This window comes from Osmerus eperlanus, chromosome 23 (assembly GCF_963692335.1).
Source record: "Osmerus eperlanus chromosome 23, fOsmEpe2.1, whole genome shotgun sequence".
NCBI lineage: Eukaryota > Metazoa > Chordata > Actinopteri > Osmeriformes > Osmeridae > Osmerus > Osmerus eperlanus.
The window spans coordinates 6991096-7019089 of NC_085040.1; the positions used below are offsets into that span (position 1 = coordinate 6991096).

Consider the following 27994-nt stretch of genomic DNA (forward strand, 5'->3'; position numbering starts at 1 on the left):
GATGACTTTACACTCATGACTCTTCTCTTACAAGTAATTAACTTGCCAAGGTCTTTGTAACAATGTTTTGTTTATACATTGAGTACCTTCTTTGGAGACATGGGCTTAATGAGAAACCACAGTCATTTGTGCCAGCGCTAACCTCCAAGCACATAATTAATCTTCATTGCCACATTCCTCTTCAATTAATTTGAGGTTTCACAACAAAACCTCAGACTGACTTCTTGTATCTTATTTGTATCTTCTCAGGCCTCACTGAGGTGTGTAGTTAGTGGTCATGCGACTCTTTCTGAATACGTTTCGTTTTTCAAGCATAGAGTCAGGAAAAACACATCTATGGGAAATGTCTTACCTTTAGCCTGCGATGTCCAGCAGCTCAGCCCGTCGAACCGGTGGTGACACGGTCCCCCATCCGGTCCCCCTCCCACTGTGCCCCGGTCCCCCTCCCACTGTGCCCAGAGGGCGAGCCTCCTGGAGCAGCTCCCCCTCCTAGCTTTCAGTGCTTTGGTCTAAATGGAAGCGCTGACGTCAGTCCTCCCGGCGCGTGCACCTGATCAACAAGCACAAGCCGTGCAGGGATAAGTGGACAGAGAGGCGGGGCTCATCCCTTCAGACGAAAGCCTGGCGGATGTTCCGGCACGCAATCTTGCGGTCTCACGCCTCTCTCCAGCTCTTTGCCTCTCTTTCTCCCCCTCCCTCTCTCGCTCACCTCCTCGTCGAGGCACCTGCTCCTCGACTCTGTGCACCCCGACACGCCGGGAGCTTTCAGCCAGCCGGGGAAATTAAGATCAATTATACATCCTCTCCCTCCCTCCCTCACTGCAGTCCTCCATCCCTCCATTCCCAGCCCCCCCTGTGATAGCCATGCACATGCAGCTACTGTGTCCTGCCACATACAGAGAAGGGGAACTGCAAGCACTTTATTTAGTCTCCCTCGTCAGAACTGTGAACTTTACCTCGGATGTACAACGCGGTACTTTGTGCAGGTTTGAAAAGCTACAATTGGACCGCGGAGCAGTCCAAAATAGATTGGGAAAACACTCTTTTCTTGTGTCTGAACTCGTATCTGCTTAAGTCAGTCCTCCCTTGGTTGATGCTTGTGTTTGTCCATGTCAGTCTTCTTCATGACCTCTTCAAACAAATCCGCTTTTCCTTCTCTGGATAGTCGTGTACGTACATCACTGTGTCTGTGTGTTGCGCTGTCACCGCCCCTGGTAATATATGTGTGTGTGTGTGTGTGTGGCATCAGGTTCGGCGAAGGCTACACACTGATCGTGCGCGTCGGAGGGTCTCCGCCTACCCTGGCCCCCGTGGAGGAGTTTGTCCAGGAGACCTTCCCCGGCAGCGTCCTGAAGGAGAAGCACCACAACACCCTGCAGTACCAGCTCCCACACAGCGAGGGCGCCCTGGCCACCATCTTCAGCCAGTTCACCACCCACCAGGAGAGACTGGCCGTGGAGGACTACTCGGTGTCGCAGACCACCCTGGATCAGGTGCCCCCTGACCTCCTCTCATCCTTTACACATCACTGCTCGCCTTTCCTCACACTGATTTGATGTTGGCCTCTCACAGTGTCAGGCAGGTATTGAACTGGGAAGCGTGACACAGGGAGTGTTGACGTGCTTTGTATGGACCCAGTCTTATGACCCCGGACTGTGGCCTGTATCCTCATGCAGTGTGTGTCCTTGTCACCCACAATGCTCTGCGTCTACAGTGACACTACTACTCTCAGTGATTATCAAGTTATCTGTAACAGTGGCACAGAGGCTTGGAAAACGGATGGTTGTAGCTCACCCGTGTCCTCCAAACCAATGCCTAGCATTCGGCTTGCTGGCCCAGTGCACAGTAGAGTCTAGTCTAACAGTCTGTCAGTCACAGGTATGAATCGAATTCCGTGACAGTCACTGCACTTGTGTTTCTGAGTGAATCTCAATCTGATGCGATCCGGCTTCTCAGCAGCGAGTGTGTGTGTGTCTGTACCTCAAAGGCGCTCATTAGCTCGGTAGCAGAGGACTCTGGGAAGGCGTGACTTCGGAGGAGGTCAGGAAAGGTTTGTTCGCCCGCCCCATGGGGGGGGGGGGGGGGGGGGTAGAGGAACTGCCTGGAAGCAAACAGCCCTCTTTATTTTTCAAGAGGCTCTCCAAGGATGTGTGTGTTATTGTGTCAAATCACCCCCCCCCCCCCCCCCCCAAATTTTTTTTGAAATAAACCCTGAATGCTGGAATGCCTGTTCTGTAGTAGCTTCTATTTACCAGATAAGAGGGAGTTAAAAAATCATAGCCAGGCTGTAAGGTCAGCATGTTAAAACACAATACTGGAGACGAGAGCAGCACTGAGACCCAGACGGTCACCTTTCAGATGTTGATTTATTGAGGGCAGTGCTGACCTATAGTGTAACGCCCGTCTTGCACTACAATTATTATTGATCGTGCATCAGACACAGGCGTCTGGGCTTGGTGTTGAAAGACTGAACAGGGCCCACGTGAACTCATGGGCCACTGGTAGGGTTTGACTGGACGGGACCTTTAGACTGAATGTTAGAATCCAAGGAGGGGGGGGGGGGGGGAGATAATCATTTTAGTATTTACCTTGAGCGATATACTGCACTATCAACATTACCCGTAGAACGCTGGGTAGAATCCTTCACACATATCCACTATTGAGATCGAAAATATACAGCTAAGCAGTTGCCGGACAGAGATTATTTGGAGTTTACAATCCAGCTTGTCATTCGATAAATCCCTAAAGAACACCGAAGTGTGCCGGAAACGTGTTTGATAGCTGGAAGTGGACTAGGCCTGTACTTGGAGTATGCATTTGTCCTGGGGAAGACACTGGTGCACATGGGTGAGGTTAATTGAGCATGGCTGTGTCCTTCCTCTCTCCCTCCACGCCTCGACAACCATCTAATAAACACCCAGATGCCCCCTCCATACAATAATTAATGCCCAGATCCATCTGTCATTAAAAAAATTTCACTCATCAGCACCAGAGCATGGAATGGAGGTTCTCAACCTCGCGAAGATACACTAGCTCTAGTTGATGAGGGGAAAAAAACATGCATGGATTATGTGTGTGCTGTAGTATGTCGAGCAGACCTTTTCACAATTTATTTTTAAAGATCCCATGACATGCTGTTTTTGGATGCTTTTATATAGGCCTTAGTGGTCCCCGTAATACTGTATCTTTAGTTTATTTCCCAGAATTCATCCTTGGTGCCAAATTACAGCTTCTACGAGCAGTCCCACAATGAGCTTTCCTCAGGACGTGCTGTTTCTGTGTCTGTAGCTTTAAATGCTGTGAGGAAGAAAGAGGCGGGGCTAACTGCCACCCTTCGGTCGTTTGCGAGCCATGATGTCTCGAGGAAAACCAATATTGCGCTTGCACGGTCGTAGGTCATTTTCTCATTGGTGGGCCAAATTCTCAGTGCGGGCAAAGCTGAGAAAGGGGGTGGAAACCTTCGCTCTTATGACGTCATAAAACCAGCATTTTCAAAACCGAGAGTTTTCATTTTCTCAAAGGTGGAGAAGAATGCCCAGGGCTTGGTTAACGCCTATCAACATTTCTCATTTTCTAGATACCTAGGTACGCTTCAGCAGATGTTTCAAGCCTCTTCTCTTCAGGCAAAGTGTAGCCAGCAGCAGGGTCCAAAGGGAGACTTTGACAAAAGGTCATGGAGAGGTTTTTCCACAATCTGTCTGTTTCACGTTGGTTCATTTCCAACAAACTCAAGTCTACAGTTGGTGTAGCAAGCATCTTTTAAATGGATCTTAGGCCCAGGGTTGTCTTTCAAAAGGTATCACACACCTCCACGCTGTCTTATGTTTCCGGGCCGACAACTTTCTACTTCCAATTAAGATGGCAGACATTATCTGACACCAGAACAGATTGGGAGAAATCGGCAGAACAATCCCTTTCTACTGAAATGAAATACATTAGGCTGATAAAAGAGTTCTGCGCTTTCTCTTTGACACAGAGTTAGTAGAGGAGATATCATTTCACAAGGGGATTCAAAAGGCTGGAGGAGGCTATTTTTATTATTCTCTCACGTCTGGGCAGTCTAGGAAAGATATAAAAGAGCACTTGTTTCCTGCCTAAAAGTCTACTGTATGTTTATGTGTTCTGTGCCCCAACACTTTATGGGCTGTAACTGTTGAGAAAGATATACTTCATAGGCTGGTCCTAATGGACAAGGCGGAGCAAGTGAAAGTTGCCCCATAAACTGGTTTGTTTGTAGAAAAAGAGTTGAGCATAAGTGCTTATCATTGGCTCTGGTAACGCTAGTCAGGAAACATCGAGACGTTTGTTCTCTTCAGGGACTCGTTTCCTCTTGTTTAAAAACAAAATGAAAAATATGTAACTTGAATGAAATAGCAGTGCATTTTCATCTCAATTCCTGTTTTTGTTGCTGCTTTTCATGAACCAAAGGAGCTCTTTTTACACAGTGCCTTTGAAACTATTGTTGAAGAAAAAGATCCGGTGTTCAATATTGCCAGGATGTGTGAACACTCAAAGACAAAACAATAAGGAACTTATAATGGATCTTTTATAAGACGCTTTGTGTCATTGAAAAGGGCAGAACACAAAAGTGGCTTGTTTTTATTTTATTATGCTTAACTAAAAGGTACAGGTTCTGGGGATGTGGTGAAGTGTACTTGTGCCCCTCAGCTGGGGCAGTTATTTTAGCTACATCACCTCCTAACCTATTGACTCAATTAATATCAAATGTAAAACATGTTTTATAGCATTTGGAGAAGGAAAACAGTTGTCATGGGGCATGATTACATTTTCACGTTACTAAAACACAAACCTGACATTACTGTATCTAAAAAAATGATATGGAACCTTCCAGAGAGTAACAGCAACGCTTTTGGGTACGAGACGAACATTTTGACACCTTTTTCATGTCCACTCTAGTGCAAAAACTGAGGGACGAGTCAGGGTGGGAATAATACATATGTGAGATAATAGCTGATGTGGAGGAAATTGGGATTGTGTTTGTCAGGTTGAATAGATGTTCGGGGTCAGGAGAAAGTACTGTGTAAACATCTCTTGCGATGACGACAGGGAGAGCTCCACTTATCTCTCACTCTGCCCTGAGAGGGGTCATGGGCCGGGAGCTGGGAATCTCTGAGACTGTGGTCACGTCAAGGTCTGGTTCTCACTCCAAATCTGCCAATCAAATAGGTGGAGCTCTCCCTGTCGTCATCACAAGAGATCTATTCAACCTGACAAACACAATCTACTCATCAATAGCAAACTCACATGAGAACATACTAACTAGTATCCAATGACTAGTTCTATTGATGAGTGAATAATGTAAGTACACAGGGAATCCCAATTTCCTCCACACAAGCACACTAAATATTCTTTCATGCTCAAAAAAAAATAAGATTCCAGAAGTGACTGTGAGACGCCCAGTTGTGTCCTCCAGTTTGTCCATCAGCTCTAATCAAAAGTGTCCCTCCAGTGTGTCTGACCATCTCTCCCTCACCTCGCCCAGGTCTTCGTGAACTTTGCGAAACACCAGCATGACGAGAGCGGTCCTGTGACCTACGACAACCCTGTGGACACGTCAGACGAGGTGCCCATGGAGGCCATGAAGACATCACTGGCGGCAGAAAATGTCTAAGTCCTATCACCACTTCCTGGTGTTGTCTGCTTGGTGAACCCCTTCACACCATGCCCTCAGGTCCTGGTTCCATACGCAATGTTTTTTGAGCTTTTAAGCAAATTTCCCACGTTTTAGATATATAAAATAGTTGCAACTTGTAAAACAATTACGTTGAAATCTCAATTGAATTTGTCTTGTACCTTGAGCTTTTAAGAAATATTTCAGCAGTCGTGCTTTTTTAACATCTAATGTAATGTGCAATCTGAACTCCATGCTTGTATCCAGAAATGAATTAATTTTTTTTTAAGTGGGGATCACCAGCCAGTTGTGTTTAATGTATGCCTATTTAAATGGATCCCAAAGGAATCAAGCACAACACAGCACTTATTATTTGAGCAATAAAGGCAAAGATTTATGATATGCAAATGATGTCTTGGAACCTCATGTTAAGTCTATGCACTTCTTCGTTTAACATGTATTTTGTGCAATACCAAAATGTGTATATTTACTGCTGTGCCTACAACACAATACCTGACTCAGGAACTCCTAGCAGAAGTTAAAAGGATATGTTTTTGTTTACTGTTTCAAATGGTTATGCTGCTTTTCTGGAGGGGGGGGGGGAGGGAGTCTTTTTTTGCTGACAATATCCTTCAACGCCTATGTCGGTCTACGAGCCCATTTGGTACTCCTCTACTGATGGATAACTTGAGTTTTGTATGCATGCATAATTTCGTATGTCACTCAATGCCAGTGCATTTCTATCTTGTTAAATGTGGATAAAAAAAAGACATCGTATTTGTACTGAATATTGCTTTATGCCAAGACAGATGATTAAACATTTACACAAATTGTAAAGACAAAGAGCGACTCCCGGGTTTAATTTCAAAAGTATTTGCTTCATTTGTTTAGAGATTCATTGGGCCCTGTTTAAACGTCAGTTTGATCTGTTCAGCTCGTCTTTAGTATTTGCTCTCAGCTATAGAAGTGCCTCGTTATTTATTTATTTTCTGATGTTATTTGCACCTTTTCTATGAGTCTTAAATTGCATGCCATCTTTGTTGTCACTCACATGTGTAGCTTTGACGAGGAACTCTGAATTGCACACACAACAGTCATTTCACTTAGACAGCATGATCCTTTTCTTCATAATAGACAGACAGAAAGGCATACTTTTTGTGTCAGTCTTCGTTCTGTGAGACTTTTAAAGGATTTAAAGAAGATTTAAAGAATAAACTAGACAATCCTTTCATGCATCCTACCCAGTCCTCCCTGCCCTCCCCGTTCCCCAACTCTCATGGAACTATCAGGTGTTCAACATGTCATTGTCCTCACAACCTTCAGATCCCTCTCACTGTGTACACTACAATAACAATTACATTAAAAGGTATCACACTCACAGTGTAGACACTGTACTGACATCAGTATCCTTAAATTGACCTTTGACCCCATTTAGTCAGAAGAGGAAGGGAATAACTGCTGTTCTCCAGAACCTTCTAGCATTCTTCACCTTCCGTAGGTATCTACCTTGCCTCCTCCTTGCCCACAGAAGCATCTGGACAGTCAGCAGACCAGCGAACACCGCCACTACAGAAGGATGTGGATAAATACCATATATACTATATAAATACCATATGAAGTTTAAATACAACTGGGTGAAACAATGACTTGCAATTAGTCATTTACTACCGTACCTGGAACAGTTTGTGTCATGATGGATAACCGTACCTGGAACAGTTTGTGTCATGATGGATAACGCTAGCCAAGCGCCAATCTGAAGAGAAGAGAAGACGTTCCGATTTCACACATTCAAGGAGGTGGACCTGGGTCATTTGAAGGATTTAACAACACTGCACGTACATTGCATAATGCATTGTGTCTTTGGACGTCTGGGTTTCTCCTACCTCGTACGTGTACTGGGGGCAGTGGACCAGCGTGAAGAGCCAGGTGAAGGGGTTGGAGGTAGAAGTAGGATGTGTTAGTTCATTACCTGCAGACAGGGTCACAATGTGCCAAACAAACGCCTCTGAAAAACATGCACTGAAGAAATCCGTCTCCCTCTCCATAAAGGAAACAATCCTCGTTTTGTTTTGCGGAAGGTGTCTAACCTCAGCCACGACTTATTAGAACAACAATATTAGAACTGGACGCCACAGGCGAAATGACTCAAATCATACCCTCAGATGGCAGGAAAACCGCATCTCTCTCCTAGTTCTGAACAGGGTTAGGAGAGGGAGCTTATCGAGGCAGACCCCAGTTTGTGTCCTGTAGCTCTACAGTCATGGCAGACCTCCTTCAGATGCACTTACGTGTCTGTTTGTGTCTCGCCAGACTGATGTTGATGCACAGATTGCCGCACTCGCAGATCTGTTAAAATATCAGATGCCGATTACTGCCTCAGCAACAACAACAACAAAAACACATTGCTGTGGCTTCACAGATTGAACGGACCGTTGGCATTCAAGACAAGATATACATCCTTTGGGGAGGGGAGGGGGGGGGGAACCATCCTAGATAATCTGGTTTAGACGCACGGTGACAGTCAGCATAAACCAAAATACGACCGTCAGTTTATGTATGTCTAATCACACGCGTCAACGCTTAACTCGCCAACACATTATTGCTGCCAGTGAAATGTGTCACTTCTGAGTGTGTGTGTGTGCGTGCGTGTCGCCAGCCTCCAGGTTTGGTGCTGTCTTTACTCTGTGTGTCTTAGGGATGCTAGATAATACAATATGTGTAGTAGCTCTGCCACTCCCAAGACACAGTGTCAGGTTGGGTTAAATAGGGTTATCAGACAGAGAGCTGTAAGCAAAGCATCTACTGGTTGATACATTGTTCCTATTATCAACATCCAAGTGAATTACCTTCCAGAACTGTGCAGACCATACTTTTTCTGCTTTCTATTTTTCTGTTGAACAGTGAGACTATGAGTTACTGTACCGTTTACTGACATATTTGTATTATCTTCATACTGAGTTCAACCTGTGACTTCCGCTTATCCATTGCATAAACAGTGCCAAATAAAGCACCTTTCCAGATTGTCCCTTACAAGAACTCTCCATGGACAGATAGTCAGAAAGCCGTATTACTCCTCATGGTATCATGCCTTGAAATCATATAGCGTGATGCACTCGCTAAACAAAAGCAACTTCTGGGGAACAGCTCCTGGTGAATGATTGATGAACCCAAGAAAGGCTTAGATGAGTTTCCTCCAGACCCCCTGCCTGGCTTCCATTTGTATCTTGGCTTGAATGCCGACATACCTTAGATTTTCAACACCTCGCGCATCCAAAGTGAGACATTAATGAGAAATAGTAAGTACCTCAGCCATCTTAGCTTATGACCCCTGGGAAGTTAATAGTGTGCGGAGCAGGCAGACGTACTTCCCCTCCCTCCTCCATGCCGATGCCGGCCTGACTTAATCACAGACCCCTGGAGGGTTTCTCTCACAGGGAGATGGGAAGATATACCAGAGATGACAAGCCAAAGCTCCTCACCTTCGTTAAAGGCGTGTTTCAGTTTATCCGCTCGCCTTTCCACAGCCGGCTCTCTCGTTTCTGACAATTCACACCGTGGGCCAGTGTGGATTTAACGGATGCCTCATTCCTTCGTTTTGATTGGAGTTCATTTCGAAATTCCACCGGGAAAACAGTTACTATGCAACCGCGATGTCAGGCGGACATGTTTAAGCGTTGCGCACAGTGGGGGGGGGGGGGGGGGGGGGGGGGGTCTTCCACGGGCCAGATATACTGCCTCTGAAATACGCACGCTGCTCTGCTCTATTAGAGAGAATGGGTGTCCTCCACAGGGTTCACTTTCATGGCGTGACATGACGGGGCACTGAGCGATTATGTACATATTAATAATTGAACATGCTCCGAGTCACCTTCGCAGTCACTCAGCGATTCGTTTCCTGCCAAATCATTACTTCAGCTCTCCTTTGCTCTTTCTCAACTAATACAAAAGATAATTGTCTTTTCTGAACATTACAGAAATTACCGCCATGATTTTAATGAGAAAAGTGGAAGCGTTATTTTCATATTGATGGAAATGCATCATTAGCACATCCCTCTCCTCTACAGAGTGGGCTTAACAGATACATCAGGCCAAATTGATCTGGTATGATCCTGGCATTTGCATCTCAAAAATCACAAGTGCCGTTGCAAACCTTGCAAAATCTTAACTTCAAGGTTATGGCAATCCAAGTCTGAAAGCCTTTTACCATCAGAACACAGTAAAAGTAATTATGTGCCTTCCGTCTATGAGAATATAAATGAGATTTGTGCTCAAACGGCTGTTTACACAACGACTGCCTTTTTAATTATTTACAGAACAGCTTTTAGTTGCGTCCTTCGGTTTTCTCCACTGGTTAGGCTGAAATGTTGCTCTAAAACTTGAGGCTTTTTCTCTATTGTACTGAAATACAAATCAGACGAGGAGAGGTTCAACTGTGACGTGGGCTTGCTAATGAAAATGTCTCTTAAAGTAGCTGTTTTCTGTGACTAGGCTGACTAACTTGGCATTCTTCTGCAATGCTGTAACTTGGAATTGGAAGTTAAGTAGCTATTATCAGACAGTGCTTGAGTTCACGCCAAAACGATTCATACTGAATACAGAAATTACAACAATACACAATGACAAACTGTTTACTGTCTTCTAATCTATAAAAACTAACAATGGCAAAAATCATACATGACATGCAACTCACCAAAAAACAAACCAGGGAAGGAATCACCTGCTTGCCGGAATAATCTGGAAGAGAGAAAAAAATACAACAGGATATACTTCAAATTGATGACATCCTAATAAGAACATAAAGAGTGAAAAAGTTGCTTAATTTGACTGAACTTTATTTTAAAATTCAACTGATACTTGGTTTCCAACCTATTAAGTGAGAATATTTCAATTATTTTTCAATTTGCTCTTTAGAGAGGCGCGTTATACCTCCTGTTGTGCCTTTTTATAAGAAACCATCAATGATTTTCACAGACACAAACCCCATTGAGAGAGTAATGATGTTTTGTATGTTTAATTCATTTTAGATTATTTTTACTCAACTTACTGAATTAGCGTGTGGTGCCTTTCCTGTACTGTAAGAGAGGATCATGATGATGATGCTATCTGAGATTTGTTTCCAGTGAATTTGTTTTTGTGAAGAAACAGCTACAAAATGATGTCTCGAGTTCTACAGGTTCTAAAGATGTATGGCAAAATCCAGCCCAACTCAAATTACACTTCAATTCAGTGTACAAGCCCAAGAGTGTCATATTTGTTCTGTTTTGTGGAGACATGAGTGGAATGGGCTATATGAAGACTGTCATGGTCAAAGTTAACTTTCATTCCATGTAGTTTTATATGTACCTTAAAATATTGCGTAGAGCATCTAATTTGCTATTTTTCCATCTTTCTCTCCATTTTATATTGTATACTGTTGGCTTCATTTGACGCACTTGCCCAAGAGTGGGCTGTGAAATCTCAACAATGCTCCTGACATTTTCTGTAGTTTTGTCTACAAAGAACAGCGTCTCTCGACAGAGCTCCGCCGATCTCGCCGACAACAGAATGGAAGTAACAAGCACTCGCCGCCACGTCAAACCCCGGCCGTCTAATAGGAGTGGAGGGGAAGAGGCGCGGGGTACGTATGCAGCAAGGTGGATAGAGAGGGGGAACGGAACGAGGGAGGGAGGGATAAACTGAAGGAGAGTTCAAGGCTCCGGCGAGCTCTTCTCTCTAGCTGTGTTCCTCTCCTCGACAGCACGGCCTCCCGCCGCTTTCCAATCTGTTCTGTGGGCGGGCCGCCCGCCACTCCGCTCCCTCCGTTGATCTGACATCATGAAGGGTCTCTGCTCCCGGAGCCGCTCGACAACAGAGCCTGTCAGCCACGTAACCACGACGACGCGGATGAGAAAGCGAGCCGACACCGCCGAGTTTGAGAAGCCGACGCCGCGGCCCGCGCGGCTCCCAGCATGCCTTGCCCCCAGCACGTCACCTCCCCGGCCCGCCGCAGTCTGCACCGGGCGAGTCTCTCATTATTCACTTTGACGGGGCCTCGCGGCCCCGCGGAGAGCGCCGGCCGTGTTCGCGGGCCCAGAGCAGATGTTGAAAGCTGCACTCCTGCCACAATTATGCTAATGCTAGTAGGGAGGACAGGTACGCCGCTAACTGTGAAAACGAAAGGCAGAGTTCCCCCCCAACAAAACTTGTCTGTTGGTCAGCGGTACTTACATGGAGGGGTGTACAAAGGGTGGTTGATGTAGTATCCCAGCCAACAGGTGAAGCCCCAGTAGAAGGCACAAACCTGCAGGAGAAAGAAAAGACAGATGCGGTCGTTTCCGTTATTTAATTGAACGGTTCTCCTCGCCACAGTGTTTTCCTCCCTCTTCAGGGCAGGGGTAAAATCCAGAGAAGACGGCCTATTAATGCAGCTCACATGCCGCCTCGCATTGGCATGCCCGTCGCCAGAGCCTGATCCGAGCACATCATAATTCATCCTCTGTTCCCCGTCTTGATTGAGGGATTCATGGCCCTACACAAAGAAGTGGACCCCCCCCCCTCCACCCCCCCCCCTCCCTCCCCCCTCCCTCCCCCCTCCCCAAGCCTCGGTGTCGTCGTGGTGAGAGCACCACCAGTCCTGGGCTAAGCCCACAGCAACGTGAGCCTCAGGTCCACTGCTGTGCCGGATTTTTTTTTAGACATATTTTTCTGTTCCTCTAATCAAATGAGGTTTGACCTTCCCGTCTTTGGAATACAAAGTAGGCTCAGCAAAGTCCTTCTATCTCCGAGCCAGATTTGAATCCAGTGAGTGTGGTAGCTGCTGCAAGGAAAGCAACAGTATCAGCACACTGCACTGGCAGATAAGTGGAGTCGGCAGGAAAACAGAGAGGAGATGCATATGTTTACCATCTATATTCTTTGCTGCGTCAGGGAATCAAAAAAACAAAACAGAAGGACACAAAAATGGCTGACCTTCCAAAAGCGTCGCCAGCTGTGTGAACTCTTCAGTAAATCCTCTTATTAACAAACACAACACTCCTGAAAAAAAGCCAATATCATCTATCTGTTAACTTTTGAGTATGTGCAAAGTGGAGTTACTCGAGTTAACACAAAAGAGAATGGCAGACAGACATAATTGTGTTGAAATACAAAGGAAAGGTCCTTTATCCAATATGAAACTTATTAAATCATCGTAAATGTGTTTTCTTTGTTAATAACTAGAGTTTTAATACACTCAATCCTTTAACAAGTCACGAAAAATTATGACTTCTCTGTAACAATGGCCCTCATTTCCATAAAGTTAATCTCCTAAACGTAACAAGCGTGGCCATTTTTATTTTGCACTTTATTGTTTAGTATGAAACACTGCGCCAGAATCTCATTATTTGATCAGCTTTAAGCAGTCACTCTGTGCGGGGGGAGGGGCAGGCACATTCTTTCATGTAGCTTTAAAATGCTAATGTGCCCTTTTGGCATTCAGCAAAACTCAGGAGGATCCTCTTGGAGACGAGCAGACGAGGCTGTCGTTAGCGTCCTCGCTGGCTTGGCCCCATGGTCTTGGTGACAAGGAAGCAATTTAAAGGAAAATGCAAATGGACCCCCCTGGTGTGTGGGCGTGCGTGTGGCCGTCTCCCACGGTAACAGACAAGGGTCTCGTTCGGTCCGTCTTGTCTGGAAGCGCGTGGTCAAAGCGAGACGGATGTTTGTGAAGCATCTGGAGTAGACGAGATGAACTTCAAAGTTTGTGTGTGTTTTTTTTTATGGTATGACTGACAAGCATGCACATTCCCTGGCTAAAATGAACGGATCAACTCTGCATGCTGATCCATCTGCACACTGATCCATCTGCACACGGTGTGTTGCGTCACGCGAAGTGTGTGCGTTTGTGTGTAGGGGTGTGTGTAGGGGTGTGTGTAGGGGTGTGGACGCAGGTGGACGTGTGCTCGCACTGCCAACACAATCGATTGCCAGGGCTTAAAGGCCTCAGTAAAAGGCCACGTTTGGGCACCTTCTCGAGGCTCAGTGGAGCCACTGAGCTGCCCATGGCTTCCTTCCTTCCCCTGTTTCCCGATGCCAACAAAGCATGCCAAAAGGACACAGAACTGATGGAGAAAAGTGAGAGGGAAAGAGTCTAGGCTCCTAAAAGAGGCTTGCACTTTAAAACCCTTACTCCCCAGTGATTTCTGCAATCCAAGTCTATTTTGGTCATCAGAAAAGGCTTGACGTGTGTGTTTTGTGCCCACCCTTCAGTGTCTCACATCCCGTGGCCGGCCCTTTGCTACCACAGCAGGCAGCGACACTAAAGAAAGCGAGCAAGCACCCGTGCGCAAATGAAAACCAAAAAAACAAAGCCAAAATATGACAACCATGGTTGGCATTTAATTTGACTTGTTTGTGTCGCACCTTGAGCAGGCTTCCCAGTGGTGTGCATCCGTCAGAGACACTATGAACAAACAGGGTTTCCAGCAGGTGTTTCATGTAGTGCAAAGAATGGCAGAAGCAGGCCAAGCTTGAATGGAGAAGGGGGGGGGAACAGAAACAAAACGGTGGTCATTTGTCAGTTATTTGATTACATTTCTGCTCCACTTTACTGATAAAGTGTGTGTGTGTACCGTATATCACTGCAGATATTCCAAAACCTCATTCTAAATGAACTATTAGGGTCGTTTAATAACCTCACACTGAATTAGGATAGCGAAATCTGATTGGTCTCTTTGTGGCATGGAGGGATACTTTATTACTTACTCCACCACCTGGTGGCGCCGTCTTTTGGTCGCATCGTCGTACACGCTCGCCAGTCGGAGGTAAAACACCAGATATATTAGCAGAGGCCCCACATACTGCGCAAGAAAGACCTACAGCCAAGGGGGTAAAAAAAGGTTGGAGAGACGTGATTAAGCATTAAGATCGACTAGCTTCTAGTTTCAAACAAACCAGGCGTGCTTCCATCTCCACACAGCCATGACTTTCTTCATTCAGTTTGTGAGTCACAACATGCAGGTTGTCAACTCGCAAGGTCAAACAAGTGTACTGATGTAACAGACGTGGTCTTGCAAGCTCTGTCAGAGGTATCGGGCAAATCGTCCCGCACTGGGTTCGAACTTACCACCTCTGGCTTCCCAAGCGCCACCACTACCAACTACGCCAACGAAAAGCTAGCTATTCGTTGATGCGGGTGGCCTGTTACATACCTGAGGAGTGAGTTTCACCGATACACATCGGCTACACTGACATCCCAATGTGTGAGAGCACCGTCCGGGGAGGGGGGGGGGGGGTTAGTTACCGTGTTCCAGCCAACCTGGCGGCCCAGATCTTCAGAGTACACCGAGAGCAGGGGGGAGGTGGCGACGGACCTCAGGTCACAATGGTCCCTGAGGAGGGGGCCGTCTGGAGGGGATGGGGCGGAAGGAGAGAGAGGTGAGGGGAAGGAAACGGCTCGTTTGTGGAAAGCTCACCAACACAGGCATACAGGAAGGGAGAGAAATGGATCGCACTTCTGACGTGAACATTGACAGCACATCGACTAGTCATGCTTCACGTTGCGACGGTTCACAGTTTGAATGTGATTCCTACAGATACAGATGGGGTATGATAACAGAACATTTGATCCATGTCTGACAATGTAATCGTATTGCATCATCTCGTTCCCTGCAAGGCCAAGCAGGAAATTACAAGCGCCTCCTCTCAACCAATAAAGCTCTAAAAGAGGGTTTGATTAGCTACCGACATGAACATTGTTTGGATCCTACACCCTGCAGATAGATGTAAATATATTCCATCCTGCCATTCCTTCAAAATGCAGTTATCGTGTGTGTGCCCCCCCCCCTCAAATCTAATCTGTTGTTGAGGGACAACGTGCTGAAAATTTGCATATGAGATTTGAGGTCTCTAAATAGGGTGTTCAGCCGACAGGACACGCTTACAAAGTAACGCATTTTCACCAAACATTTAATCTTGCTGTACTATAGGGTAAGTTATCATGACATTATCGCTAGATTAAAAACATGAAAGCGGTGCAGGATGTAGTTCACCTCATATAAAAGACAACACTGCTGAAAGCAAAACAATAGCTTAAAGATAGAAATATGCTTAAAGTAGACTAACTTCCTTTTGGGAAACGAATAAATTGCTTCACTCAAGATGCATGTCTGGACACACCAAGGCGAGTTAATCGGAGACTTACATTACGGTTCTCTCGGAGGTTAAGCCATCCTCATACCCAATCTCCACTGTGCCCAACGTTGGAAGCGATATCTCATTTTGAGGAGGATTAGTTTGTCCTCCGGTTTGATCCCAATAATATTTGGAGGGCAAGTTTAATAGTGATCTTGACGCCACTGTACCATCCCCACTGTACCCCCCCCCCCCACTCTCTCTCTACCGCCTGTGGTCCCCGAGAGATCTCATCTTCTGGAAGGTCCGATGGTTTATCGTCCCCCTGCCATTGTTGGATAGAGGGGACATCTGCGGTGACGCTCCTTAACAGCTGGGGAGGTTCCATTAGGGTTGCCCCCGGCAACGCCGCCATATTTCCTCCATCAGTGTAACCGTGGCGATGGGGTTCTCAGGGAGACGACCTGAAGCCTGGCCTCGTCGGAAGCCCAATCTGTTTGGATGAGCGCGCACACGCACACCTTAATGCAGACGCACACACCCAATGACATACGCAGTCTCTCTCTGTCTCCCGCCCAGACGCACACTGCAGTCCCAGATGGGCCCATTGCTTAATGAGGGTCACCTGTGTGCCGTGGAGGGGAATGATTGACAGGTGGCAGGTGCACTGACTGGCAGGACCATCCACAACACAAAAAGATAGAGATGCCAGTGTCACAAGAGCACTTAGACACACACACACACACTGCGACAAGGTTTCCATAGCCTGCTGTGGCAGGCGTCAAAACGCTTGACCTGGTGCAATGGTGAGCTTCCTCTGGAAATTGCTACGAGGGAAAGCATCGACATTGAGATTGATAACCAAACTTCTTTTTTTTTTTATGGAAAGCAATCGCTGAACTCTTTTGATGAGCGATTACATCTACCATCAAATCTTGTCTGATTCATTGGAGAGAAAAAACGTCCCGACTGCTTGAATGTGATTCCAGACACCCCGGATGCCCGGCCTCCAGAATTTAGCCAGAGAGAGGACCTCTCTCATGATGGGAAAGGAGATGTGAAGCCATCTATCTCTTTGTTGTTTATCTCGAGGTGTCCTTGTTGCTCATCTCCTCGACGGTTCAGCATCTGTTATTATGACAGCGGCAGCGGCAAAGACGGAGATGGATTCGCTGCGAAACTTTGGCGCTTTCATTAAAGTTCCCGCATGGAACCTTGATGCCATTTTCAGAACAAAAAGAAGGCATGGCTGTGAGCGGCATCGCGGGGCGATAATCAGGCGTGCGAACGGCATTACAGGCGACTTCTGCATCTTATGACGACCTGCTAGAGTCGTTCCTCGTGAGGTCACTGAGGACTCTGAATGCTGAAGGGCTCCATCTGAGCGACACGTTTCCTCCAACCTGTTGGGTGTTCTGGTGTTGGTTACGCAAGATACCGTATGGCGCTTTTGCCCGCGAGCCATTTGGTATCTTTATTCTCATGTAATTATCTGTTATCTGGATTTTACATTTTTATTGTTTTTATTTTTATTATTTTATTGCCTTATTGGGATAGACAGTGAAGAATGACAGGAAATTAGAGGAGAGAGGGGGGAGGAGATGCAGGAAATGGTCCAAGGCAAATTGTGACCCGTGCCCCTGTGGTAAAGCGACAGCCTGTGTGGTATGGGCCCTCGACCGGTGAGCAACCGGGGGCACCCCTACCTCCCTGTTCTGAAACGAGTTGAAAATGTCAATGATAGCTCTGTGTCTCTCAGTAATTACCTTAGCGCAACTGAAAGAGGCAGGATTGGTCTCAAGTACCCATTGTTTCCTGTCGTCTTTCAAGCCTGTCTAATTGTTAGGCTGTTTTCTTTTTCATAGATCCCCCCCCAACCACTTTGGAACACAGCAAGCAAACCATGAAGTGGCCGAGACATTCATCTCAGAGATAAATTGAGGTTGACTATAGAGTTTAGACAAATATGTGTTGATGCAAGGAACTGTTCGGGCATCTGTTGGGGCACCATATGGGCCCACCTGCTAATGAGTATGATGGACCTTTTAATAACTCGCCTAATGTCTGCTACAGCCTAGTGAGGAACTTACCCAGCCAAGCCCCACCTAGTATTAATGAGCTGTTCCGTGCTGAGCGAAGCCAACTTGGTTCACCATGTGGAGACATTGTTGGCTGTACTTCGCGGGGAACTTTGTTTGAAGCATCAATGGAATTTTCATTTTTACTGAGCTTTTTCCCCCCCCATCCTCAAAAACAACTGACAAGAAAAACTGTTTCAACAGATTCAAACTCCTTGTGAGTCTTTCCTCACAGCTGAAGGAGTCCAACTTTATTTGAAGAACTTATACTTACTGACGCTCATCCGCAGTCCAGTTCTAGATGGGTATCTGGCAGGACCTGAAGCACAGAATGGAAGAAGAAAAAGAAAGTTGAGAATTTGGAAATGGCTCAGTATTGGTGCTGCCAAAACATCTGCAGTTGGTAGCATTTTTCCAATGCAATTGTCTTTTTAATCATTCAATACCTTAGGATCAATTTGCCTGAACAGTTAAGGTAATGATTTACACACTGCCTTGGATAATGGTAATAATGCTTTTGTCTTACATTTTGCATTTTCTTTGTCTCATTCTCTGTCACTCTGTGTGCTGTACCTTGACATATTTGTTCATATTTACTCCTTAAGCTTAGGTTTTGGAAAGTGTTTTAAAGATAGACTGTGGATACCATCTTTACATTTGAAATGAAAGCAACAGGTGTTTCTCTGCTTGAATGAGGCAGTACCAATAGCTTGTTTCTTTCTCATCGACTGTCAGAGAGCAGAATGTCTTCATCGAACTGATGAAGACATTTAGGGGACTGATTCATAAGCCAAATTGGCTTTGTCTGGAACTTGATCAAGGTAGTTTGATTGTAATCTTATTTGTATTTATTTTTCACATTAGGTGAATGTGCCATCTGTTCCACAAAAGTCCATATTTCCCATCTTGCATCGAAACATAGCCTAGTATCATGCTTGAGCATTCATGCTTAAGAATTTAATGTCCGTCAGGTCCATTGCCATTAAAAGTTTAGGCCAACATATCTGCCCATGATCCCCAATCATACCATCGCGGTTCTTCAGTGAGGCCATAAGACTGGGTTGTATACAAAAGCTAAACGGGTGAAGAAAAAATGATTCCACGCAGGCTGTTAAGAGGTTGATATTGTGGTGCTAGTTGATTTGCTGGGACCAGGCATGGCTGACTGTGTTAACGAGCAACTCCCCGTCGGGACTGCATGACCGCCACACATCTCCAGACGCATGTGTGCGCAGCAGTTGGTGCCTAAAAGCCCCTGATGTTCAGGCGCATGTGGCTATCTGCGCCGCCTGTCAATGGATGGTGTTTATAGCACAGTACAAGTTTCACCAAGATAGATTAGCATTCGCCTGCAACGTTTTCCTTTCATCTTTACCTTTTTCACACTTTCTTTTTCCACCCAACGGGAGGTGGTGTGAAGGTGGTGGCAGCAGCATTGATACGAAGTCAAACATTCCTCAACTTCTCCGATGACAAACCAGAAAGCTGTTCATCACACCGAAGCTGGTCTGAAAATCTGAAAACTTTCTGTAAATTCAGAAAGTCAATTCAACACCCCCTCCCCCTAAAAGCAGACCTTTAGTCTTATTCTGTTCAGACTACGAGTTCTATTATCTTCCAATGACCGAGTTAAGTCGAATATGTACACGTTAGTCATAAAGCAAAATATTATTAACAACCCCAACTGACAACCCAGTTTACATAGTGAGGTAGTATCGTGTGTCGGTAAGTCTTCCTCCAGAGCCGAGTCCTAAATCGTACTTTTAATTGTTAAAAAATAATTGCTAAAGGCTATGTACAGTAGCGATGACACTCTTGGTTCCCAGCATGCCTTCCGGCAGGACAAGGTCGATCAACTTCACCGGCCTCTGCCACCAGTGAATCCTAAAGGCGGTAGCTGGGAGCAGACTCTCCCGCCGCGAGTCTTCGTCTGCCCCGTTTCCTGGGGTCAGAGAACATCCCAACTTCCACATCCAGCGAGGTGCCCGGCTGGAGCAGGGAGCGGACGCTCCCGTCGGGGTTCTCAGCTTGCAGGGCCAGAAGTCTGACGTTCCATCTCCTCTCCTGCTCTCTCCGCCCGTGGGTCTGGAGGGGCTGGAATTTCTGTTGATCCCACTTCTGACACCAGTGTATTTGTCCTGCCGCAAGGCATGCTGGGAACCAAGAGCGTCATCACTACAGTACGTTAGGCCTTGTCTGGCTTGAAGTTCAAGGTTTTGTATCTGCAACACACACATCTCTATGGTAGCTTGGTAACACAATGAAAAAAAAGGTATTATTATTGAAAGTTATTTATGAACTTTCGAGTTCATGAATATTCAGAAAGGCACGTCCGGGATTCCAAATTCCTTCAGAAGAGGAAGTACTCCAGTAACAGCATCTTACCATAAGGCCACACAGCTTTTGATAAATGTCAGCCGTGACAGGCAGGGGTGGTCAGGGACCGACATGTAGAACAGCCGTGAGAGTTGGAAGCCTTGCCCTCGTGAAGCGGGCTCCGCCCACACCCACAGGCAGTCCACGGGGAAATTAACGAATGAGCACACGCCACAGCTACCGGGTTATCATACACACATCAGACGTATGACTTGATAGTCTTTCGAGGAGAGAGGCAAGGGGCTGAGATCATGGAAATTGATTGTGGGGGGGGGGGGGGGGGGGACTCAGGTGAGGGGAGACTGAGAAGGAAGCCCAGACGGAAAGAGAAGGAGCAGAGACTGGAGTGTAGCAATAATGGTTAACACAGGGAGGGAGAAAGAGTGAGAGAGTGAGAGGGAATGTGAGATAGAGAGGGGGACAGAGGAAGAGAGAGATAGAGAGCTGTTTGCTTGCTTGTTGTCTACTAAAGAGATGCTTCGAAGGTGGAATAACTTGTACCTAAAAGTATTAGGCTATTACTGCCCCCCTCTGCCAATATCACTCGGGCATTCAACATCTACATAGCTGGTGGTGGGGAATATGGTATGGGAATGTTTTAACTCCTGTTGTCCACAATACAACCGGCGTTTCAACGTACGAACTGTGCTTGATGATACTGTGCTTTTTAATGTAAAACCATTATCTTCCTCTTATCATCCCTAATCTACTGAGTGAATAGCAGAACTGTCCATGGGTCTTTACAGAGTGATCAATTGGAAAATGGCATGTTTCTGAGGTAGGACAATGTTAGACAGAGTGGTTGTGAATAATGAGAAGTATTGATTAGCTGGGAATCACAATGGATGTACCAATACTGCCCCCTAGTGGTTCTGAGAGCTAAATACTTTTTCTTCGCAGAAGCAGACAGTGACAGCCAGGGAAGAGGGACGTGACAATCGACTAGCTTTTGGCCTAAAAACTGCTGTATGTATAGCAAGTGCACAAATTGTAAACATAAAACCTATCCACGGCTTGGAAAAAAACAAGCTTTCCCCACACTGATCATTTCAGTGTTAAGGAATCAGTCTGTAAGTGAAGGCAAATGGAACTATAGAGATATGAGCCTCTGTCCATTGGGAGGATTACCAAAAGAGCTCACCTCCAAAAGGACGAGAGACGATTTGCTCTCCAATACCCTTCTCACCTCTCCTCGTCCCTCCCTCCCTTCCCGCTCCCCCCTTCACCTCCTGTTGCCATCTCTCCTCTTTTGTCAGCCAGTGTTCCTTCTGATTTCTCTCTCACACACAGTAGATCCAATTACGTTCACCTAGCCAGCAAGCCAGCCCCCCCCCCCCCCCCCCGACAGAAACAAGGGTGAAACCTTTAACCTCCCTCTCCCTCTGTCGCTCTCTGTCTCTCTCCCCAACGCCCACGCCGACCCCCACGGCTAAAATACTTTGAAAAGCTGTGGGGAAAACGGCGGGAAAACCACCCACCACAGAGACGATACTTACACGCTTTGTGGAATCTATTTTTCAGGTCAAGAACAGTTGAGGAGGGATGCACCTGTGGAGAGAGAGAGAGGGGAGATGAAAAGTGATTAAGTAGCGACCTTCATTTATCGCCGTGGAAACCAGGGGGCAGGAAGGAAGTGATTTATGACTGTCGAGGCCCGTCCTAATTTCAGTCGGAGGTAGGTGACACGAGAAACAAACGTCATTGTGAGCCGCCCCTCGGGCGATGACAGGAGAGTCGCCGAGCTATCACACCTTCCTCTCTTTGTCAACCCCCCCCCTTGCCACCATCCTACCATCCCTCCACCCCATCCTTTCCTCCTCCTCCTCCTCTCCCTCAGAAACAGTTGGAGTGTGGATTGAAGATTGTCATGCAGAGGGAGGTTGTCACACCTCTACAGAGTATGGGTGCCCTCTAAGAGGGTGTTTCCAGACCCACGCACAAAAACAGATTTTTTTGTGAACATTTTCGTCCTTCCAGCAGCTTCTACTCCCCCATCTCTGTGCATTGCTGATAAGTACACAAAAACACATACAGGCGCACATAAAAAAAACACAGTCTCATACACAAACTCCCAAAAATAACTATCAAAATACACACTTTCCACACACAATCTCTCAAACACACACCCAAGAATCTAACACGCGCATTTTCAGACTCCACTGATACACCTCTCCACTCTCTTTCTATATTTATAGAGATTGCTGGCTTCGGAAAGTGTTCCTGGATCCTGGCCTTATCACATATTTACCCAGTCTGGAGTCGAGGGGAGGGGAGGAGAGTTTGAATGTCAGCCCTCTGCCCCAGCCTGTCTCCACAGGGAGAGTGGCCGCAAAGGAAAGGGATCGTGGACGCTCTCAGGGCAGTCCTGATCCTCTGCCTCGGGACAGATGGCGCCATCAGACCCTTGGACAAGCTAACGAGCCCGCCGTGCCAGGCGGCGTAGGGCGAGGGCCAGGCGGGTCACGTCGCTCAATCACGACCGCCGGGCGCAGTGCGGGCAAGGGTCAGCCAACAACCGGCTGCCCCAGAGTCCAACAATGGGTCGGCGGCCAGCGGCTGGACGAACCGCGCGACTCGTCCGTGGCGCTCACCCAGACCACCTCTGACCGGACCGCGAGGGAAGGGGGGGTGAACCCACGTGGTTGGGTCGAGGTCGAGGCAGCGTACGGTGGAGGTTAAGCAAGAGTTGGGCTGGAACTTTGAAGAAATGATGAGTTGTGATTCTTCACCTCAATGAGTCACATAAGTGACTGCTTCCGACCTCTAACCCCTAATCCATGTTTATTTCAAAATGTAACATTGCAAGAGCATCCTCTGATGATAAATGTTTGTTTCAGGCGCCAAGTGTGTTTTGGCAGTCTATTAAGTGATTGTCATGGTCAACAGAACATTCAGTGTTGTGCAGTTTTTCTGCAAAGCAACTTGAAAACCGCAGAGAGGATAGATGAAGATTAGGTGAGCCGACCTCTTCTGTCAGGGAAATTAATGCATCTGTGGAATAGCAAGTCTGCACTTAAACTCCTTCTATCCCTCCGATCCCCTGTCCCACCTAGATAAAGGTTAGCATCTGTGCCTGTGCTTTTAATACCTCAGTTACTGCCAGCTGTGTTCTACAAAGTTTGTCATCCGTGAAGACTTTGTCCATGCTTGTCTGGACTCCAACAATATGCCATAGCTCTCTTCCTCTCTTCCTACTACTGCACACATCCTCTTGATGCCAGGGAACAGCATACAAGTTCAAGTCTTTTATTGTCAGACGCACAGACCAACACAGTGTCAGACTGGGCACTGAAATTCTTAGGACAAGACAACACCTATCAACCTGGCATAACATGACATATGTACTCTGAACAAGTGTATACTCATGACAACTTAACATATAATATAATAGACCTCCAAAATATACAAAATAATAAAAAATAGAGTATACTAAACCTATATTACTAATACATTAGTACAGGATGTAACTTATTTTACATGGAGGGGGTTAGTAGCGTTTGACTCTGATTATGTTCATCCAGGCCATCAAAAGGACACATCGCAATGAGAGAACAGAGAAGCTTGTTGGACTCAGTGTCATTTCTTTGGACACTTAGTCCAAAGAAACACTCTTTTCTTGGAGCCTATTCATCTTGGCTGGAGCTCGGAAATGACCTGCACTCCCGGCATCGATTCCTCCTCCCCGATACGTTGACCCTCTTTGCTGGATCCGGGCAAACATTCCGCCTCTTCAGAGAGAAAGGCTCTCCTGGCTTAGACACGGGTTGGAAAAGATTCCGACAGTTCTCACCCAGGGACCTCATTTGTAAAGAGTTCAGGTGTGAAGAAGAATCGGGAGGGGCCAGGTAGGAACTATGATGGATGATTGGTGTACGCCTAGGACGAATGACGGGTGAACGTCAACGACTAAGGACATCTATGATGTATTGCATTTGCACCCGGCGCTCTGTCTGGTATTAAGTGTTTCGGAGCTCTGAGTCTACACTCAAGTGTTTTTTTTTCCTGAGGATTTCGGGACGGGAACAAACTCAAAGTTATGCAGAGAGTTTCAGAGGACGGATTAGGATGCGCAGTCAGTCATTGGCTGATTCAGTGGAGGCTGCTTTGTTCTCCCAATCAAAGAAGCTGGAGGTAGATTGATTGATGGAGCATTGTGAAGATTCCCCTGGCACGCCTGTGTCTTTTCCTCTCTTTATAGAGGCTCTGATGAACGTGGCAAGTTTGATTTTGTGTTTGTGTGAGTGTTATGCTTTGTGTGTATGTGTGTCTCTGTGTGTGTGTGTGTGTGTGTGTGTCTCATTGGCAGATTTGTGTATTAGTTTTAGCATTCGCCTGTACTAAAGTAATAGCAAGCACTGTATACATTGAAGCCTCCTCTTTGTCTGCATGGTGTCCTCAGGAATAGGTGAACCTGTGTCATTTCCTGGAACTCTGTCTATTTAGCTGTACAGTAAATGATCTGCCTATGATGTCATAGATGGTCTGGGATGAGGCGAACATACCGCTTTCCTTTTCTGCAGAGAAACAGTGCCATCTATGGAACAAAAAGGTTTCCCCTTTTAGACAAGATTTATTTTACAGAAACGTGTAAACATGATGCTCATCCTTGTGCTTCTGGGTACGGAAGATAACACGCACACAAAGTTAAAGGTGAATTGAAGTCAGACGTTTCTTTGCTGCTATATATATATATTACCTTTCGCATGTATGGATTTTCTTGGAAGAATCCTCAAAGGAGATTATGCAGTATACATCCGTACAGCAGGAGATGTGTCCGACCAGCTCCTTAATAACGTGAGCGCGCCCTTGCTCCACTATTGTAAATATACAGTTGACCGTAGAGAACAGCTCTAATATGTCAGGCTCCGGTGCTCCTAGAGCTACTTACTGTTGCGGTGAAAGCCTGACAACCTCAAAGCAATATTCACGCCACCTCAGGATTCATTAGTTCCTTCTTTCAGCGTGAGCGGCCCCTGTGGCCTTTCCCGTTTATTAAGCCCTGAAACTCTGGTATGTGTGGGGATTTCGATGTATCAAATCATCGTTTGTTTATATTTAATACAATCTGAGGCTTTGAGGCTTTGTTTCCCTGGCCTTGATGTGAAACTTAATAATGGTATTTTGTCGAAGTTGGACCAATATTACAGAATGTAGCCTGCAATGTTGCATGGTTGGTGATTCTAGTCAAATTCAGCATAGGCCGGGTGACAACTCAATGTATACTGTTACAGAATTTCCTCTATGATACTGTATTCAACAGGAAAGTAAAAGTATAAAGTACTAAACATAACATGTGAAGGGCTACAGTTTGTCCAGAAACTTTTACGTCAACCATTTTCATTTAAGCACATTAATACGTAGAACACAAAACAGCTCAGCACACTGTGTAATGATCAACTGGCTTGAGCAGCCCACAGCCCTAGAAAAACATGGCACTAAGTATCCTGCTTTTCAGAACAAAACGGCAAAGTGTCTGGAATGAAAAGCCACCAAATGAGACCGTTTTCCCCGGATAACACCGGCCGTACATATTTGATTGTCATCTCAACAGGTGCTTTTCAGGTGGCTGACTTAAATCGGTGAAGTGACAAGGGAACAGTGTTTGGAAAGGGGGGATTGCGAGCGAACATGCAAATGTATGGTTGTCGGGTAAAAAAAAACGCTGAAAGTCACCTTTCAAACCACATTTCCGCTCCTCCGAACCGGAATACATAACTCCCTCAGCAGGTGGCCCACCTTCTGTGTCATCATCGTTAGCCCAAATCATTTGAAATGCTTGCACAAGGATATTTTCCGGCACAAATCACTACAAATGCTCATCATTTCGGGCTGAAGACTCCAGGGAGGTGCAGTTACGTGCAGTATTATTTCCTCGGACGAAACCCTGCTAATATAGCTCGCTCTGTTGTAAAACGCATTGTTGTTGACTCACTCCGGGGTGCAGCTCTCAGCGTCTGCTCTTCATCTACCCCTGCTCTGCTCTGGCAGGAGCTGGAGTTTTAGTCAAGAAAACAGGGGATCCAGGTGGAAAGCTTCGCCTGGGTCAGGCCCCTTGCAAGCAGCTAGGCATGAGCCCGTGCCTATTATTTCGTTTCCAACATGGCCCCTCATGTCCTCTCTCTATGAAGTGGGGTATAAGGGTGCAAACTGTACAGAATGTTCTGGCTAAGAACCAGGTGTCCGAGGTGTCTGGGAGCTGAGGGTTCTCCAGGGCTAGTAGCCTGCCGGATCCCCTTCCTCTCTCACACCTCAATTACTGAGTAAAAGGAGAGGGGAGGCCAAATCCCACACGGCAGCCCTGCTTCATCTCATTCAGCCGGACCTGACAGACTAGCCTTGCATGTTCTCTGCCCTCTCCTACTCGTCGTACACACTGGCGTACGCGCACACGCTCGCCCGCTCGCTCGCTAACTCTTATGCCTCGCTCAAAGCACACACGCGTACAGTGCACAACCTCTCCTGACTCACAAACGCAGACGTGCACGCACAGACACAGAGGAGCAAGACTTTTGAGAACTTTGCAAGTGAGTTGTTGGTTCCTCTCTCACTTAAGAGGTGCTTCAAAGTTCACCTCTTCCTCTTTTACACACATATCCCTCAGTATAGAGTTTACACACATTTCAAAACTTAAACCAACTAGTTCCACCTGAGACAGCGCTGTGAAAAACCTAAGCAGGTGTCACACACATTTTCATCCCAGCATTGCATCTAAAAACATCCAACCAGTCCATACAAACACAACTGTATTCTTTATCTCATCCTTGTTTACCAAACCATTTTCACAGCTCGCGAAAAAAGGTAGAGTGGCTTAATCCAGAAGACTGCAATGACAGCTGGAATACTAATGTGACTTGCATCACTTGGTTTATAAGAATCACTAACCACCTACAAAAATAGCTTCATGTTTTCCCTGCACCACAGCATGCACACAACAAGGATATTCTCCAGACGATTCCGAGCTAAAATTGAGGGAAGACCGCAAATGTCCTCCAGTTGAGTAGTTTTGCAGCTGTCAAGCATTTTCTTTAGCATATTATTATTATTATTATCATCATCATCTTATTATCAGGTGTGTTGGAGCAGGGAATCATCTAAAACATGCAGGACAGGTGCTCCCAGTGACATGGGCTTGAGTCAATGTGTAATGTCAAAGTCACAATCTACCGAGTCCTCTTTTTTTACATTTACGCCAACCTAAAAGATCTCAAAATGCCACACAATAAGAGAAATGCCAGTCCCTGATATCCTGCTTTCAGGCTTAAAGTCCTGCTCTGGTGAAGGGGATTGGTATTAAGGCGTACAGGGAGGTTGCAAAGACAGGGACCAGGCTCTTCGGCTATCACTGTCAAATTCAGGCCAAGGGTCGAGCCAAAACAAGTAGCGGATTCGAATTCAAGGCAATGCTTATGGAACTGTGGCTATGGCTGTGCATGAGTTTCTATGAGCATTTAAAATGCTGTGGTCAGTGACATGGATAGCAACATAGTTCAGCGTGCACTTACCAGAATCCTGTCTGATGCATCTTAGCGTCACAATCAGGTTTCATTGCGTCGCTCGTGGTGGGTTCCGGATTTCCAACTAGAGTCCACTGACTCGCACACACAACGACCACCTTTCATAAACAATGAAATTTAACCAGCGTCGCCAACGAAAATCTATGGCGGCGGAGAGCTGAGTTTAACCAATTATACTTGGCTACAGGCTGGTAAAACAAAGGTAAGAAATAAAAAGCACTTAAATTGAACGGAGTGCATGATAGCGTTCGGTGCAGGTCGTCAATTTCGCGTTTGCATGACTGATGCTGAACCAATAGGAAAAG

At 46.2% G+C, this 27994-nt stretch overlaps 2 protein-coding genes across 3 annotated transcripts in view; one reads left to right on the forward strand and one right to left on the reverse strand.

Annotated features, from left to right (window-relative positions):
• LOC134009535 (phospholipid-transporting ATPase ABCA1-like) overlaps positions 1-5648 on the forward strand; it is a 117929-nt gene extending 112281 nt beyond the window's left edge. Inside the window, 2 exon segments of the mRNA XM_062449043.1 lie at positions 1250-1493; positions 5504-5648. Of these exon segments, the coding sequence (XP_062305027.1) occupies positions 1250-1493; positions 5504-5632 (373 nt within the window). The 3' untranslated portion in view covers positions 5633-5648.
• Positions 448-27967, reverse strand: LOC134009536 (trans-2,3-enoyl-CoA reductase-like). Of its 2 annotated transcripts, XM_062449045.1 has the most exons (13): positions 27678-27967; positions 21672-21723; positions 18074-18118; positions 14892-14995; positions 14354-14463; positions 14012-14117; positions 11840-11912; positions 10323-10366; positions 7921-7978; positions 7516-7601; positions 7340-7385; positions 7139-7198; positions 448-550 (listed from the first exon to the last, which is right to left on the reverse strand). In XM_062449045.1, the coding sequence occupies exons 3-13, from the start codon at positions 18081-18083 to the stop codon at positions 510-512; spliced, it is 738 nt and encodes a 245-aa protein (XP_062305029.1). In that variant the 5' UTR covers positions 18084-18118; positions 21672-21723; positions 27678-27967; the 3' UTR covers positions 448-509. The 2 variants fall into 2 exon arrangements, with proteins under 2 accessions (XP_062305029.1, XP_062305028.1); XM_062449044.1 differs by lacking the exon at positions 448-550 and having other exon boundaries at positions 5786-7198.
• Between the last annotated feature and the right edge of the window lie 27 nt (positions 27968-27994).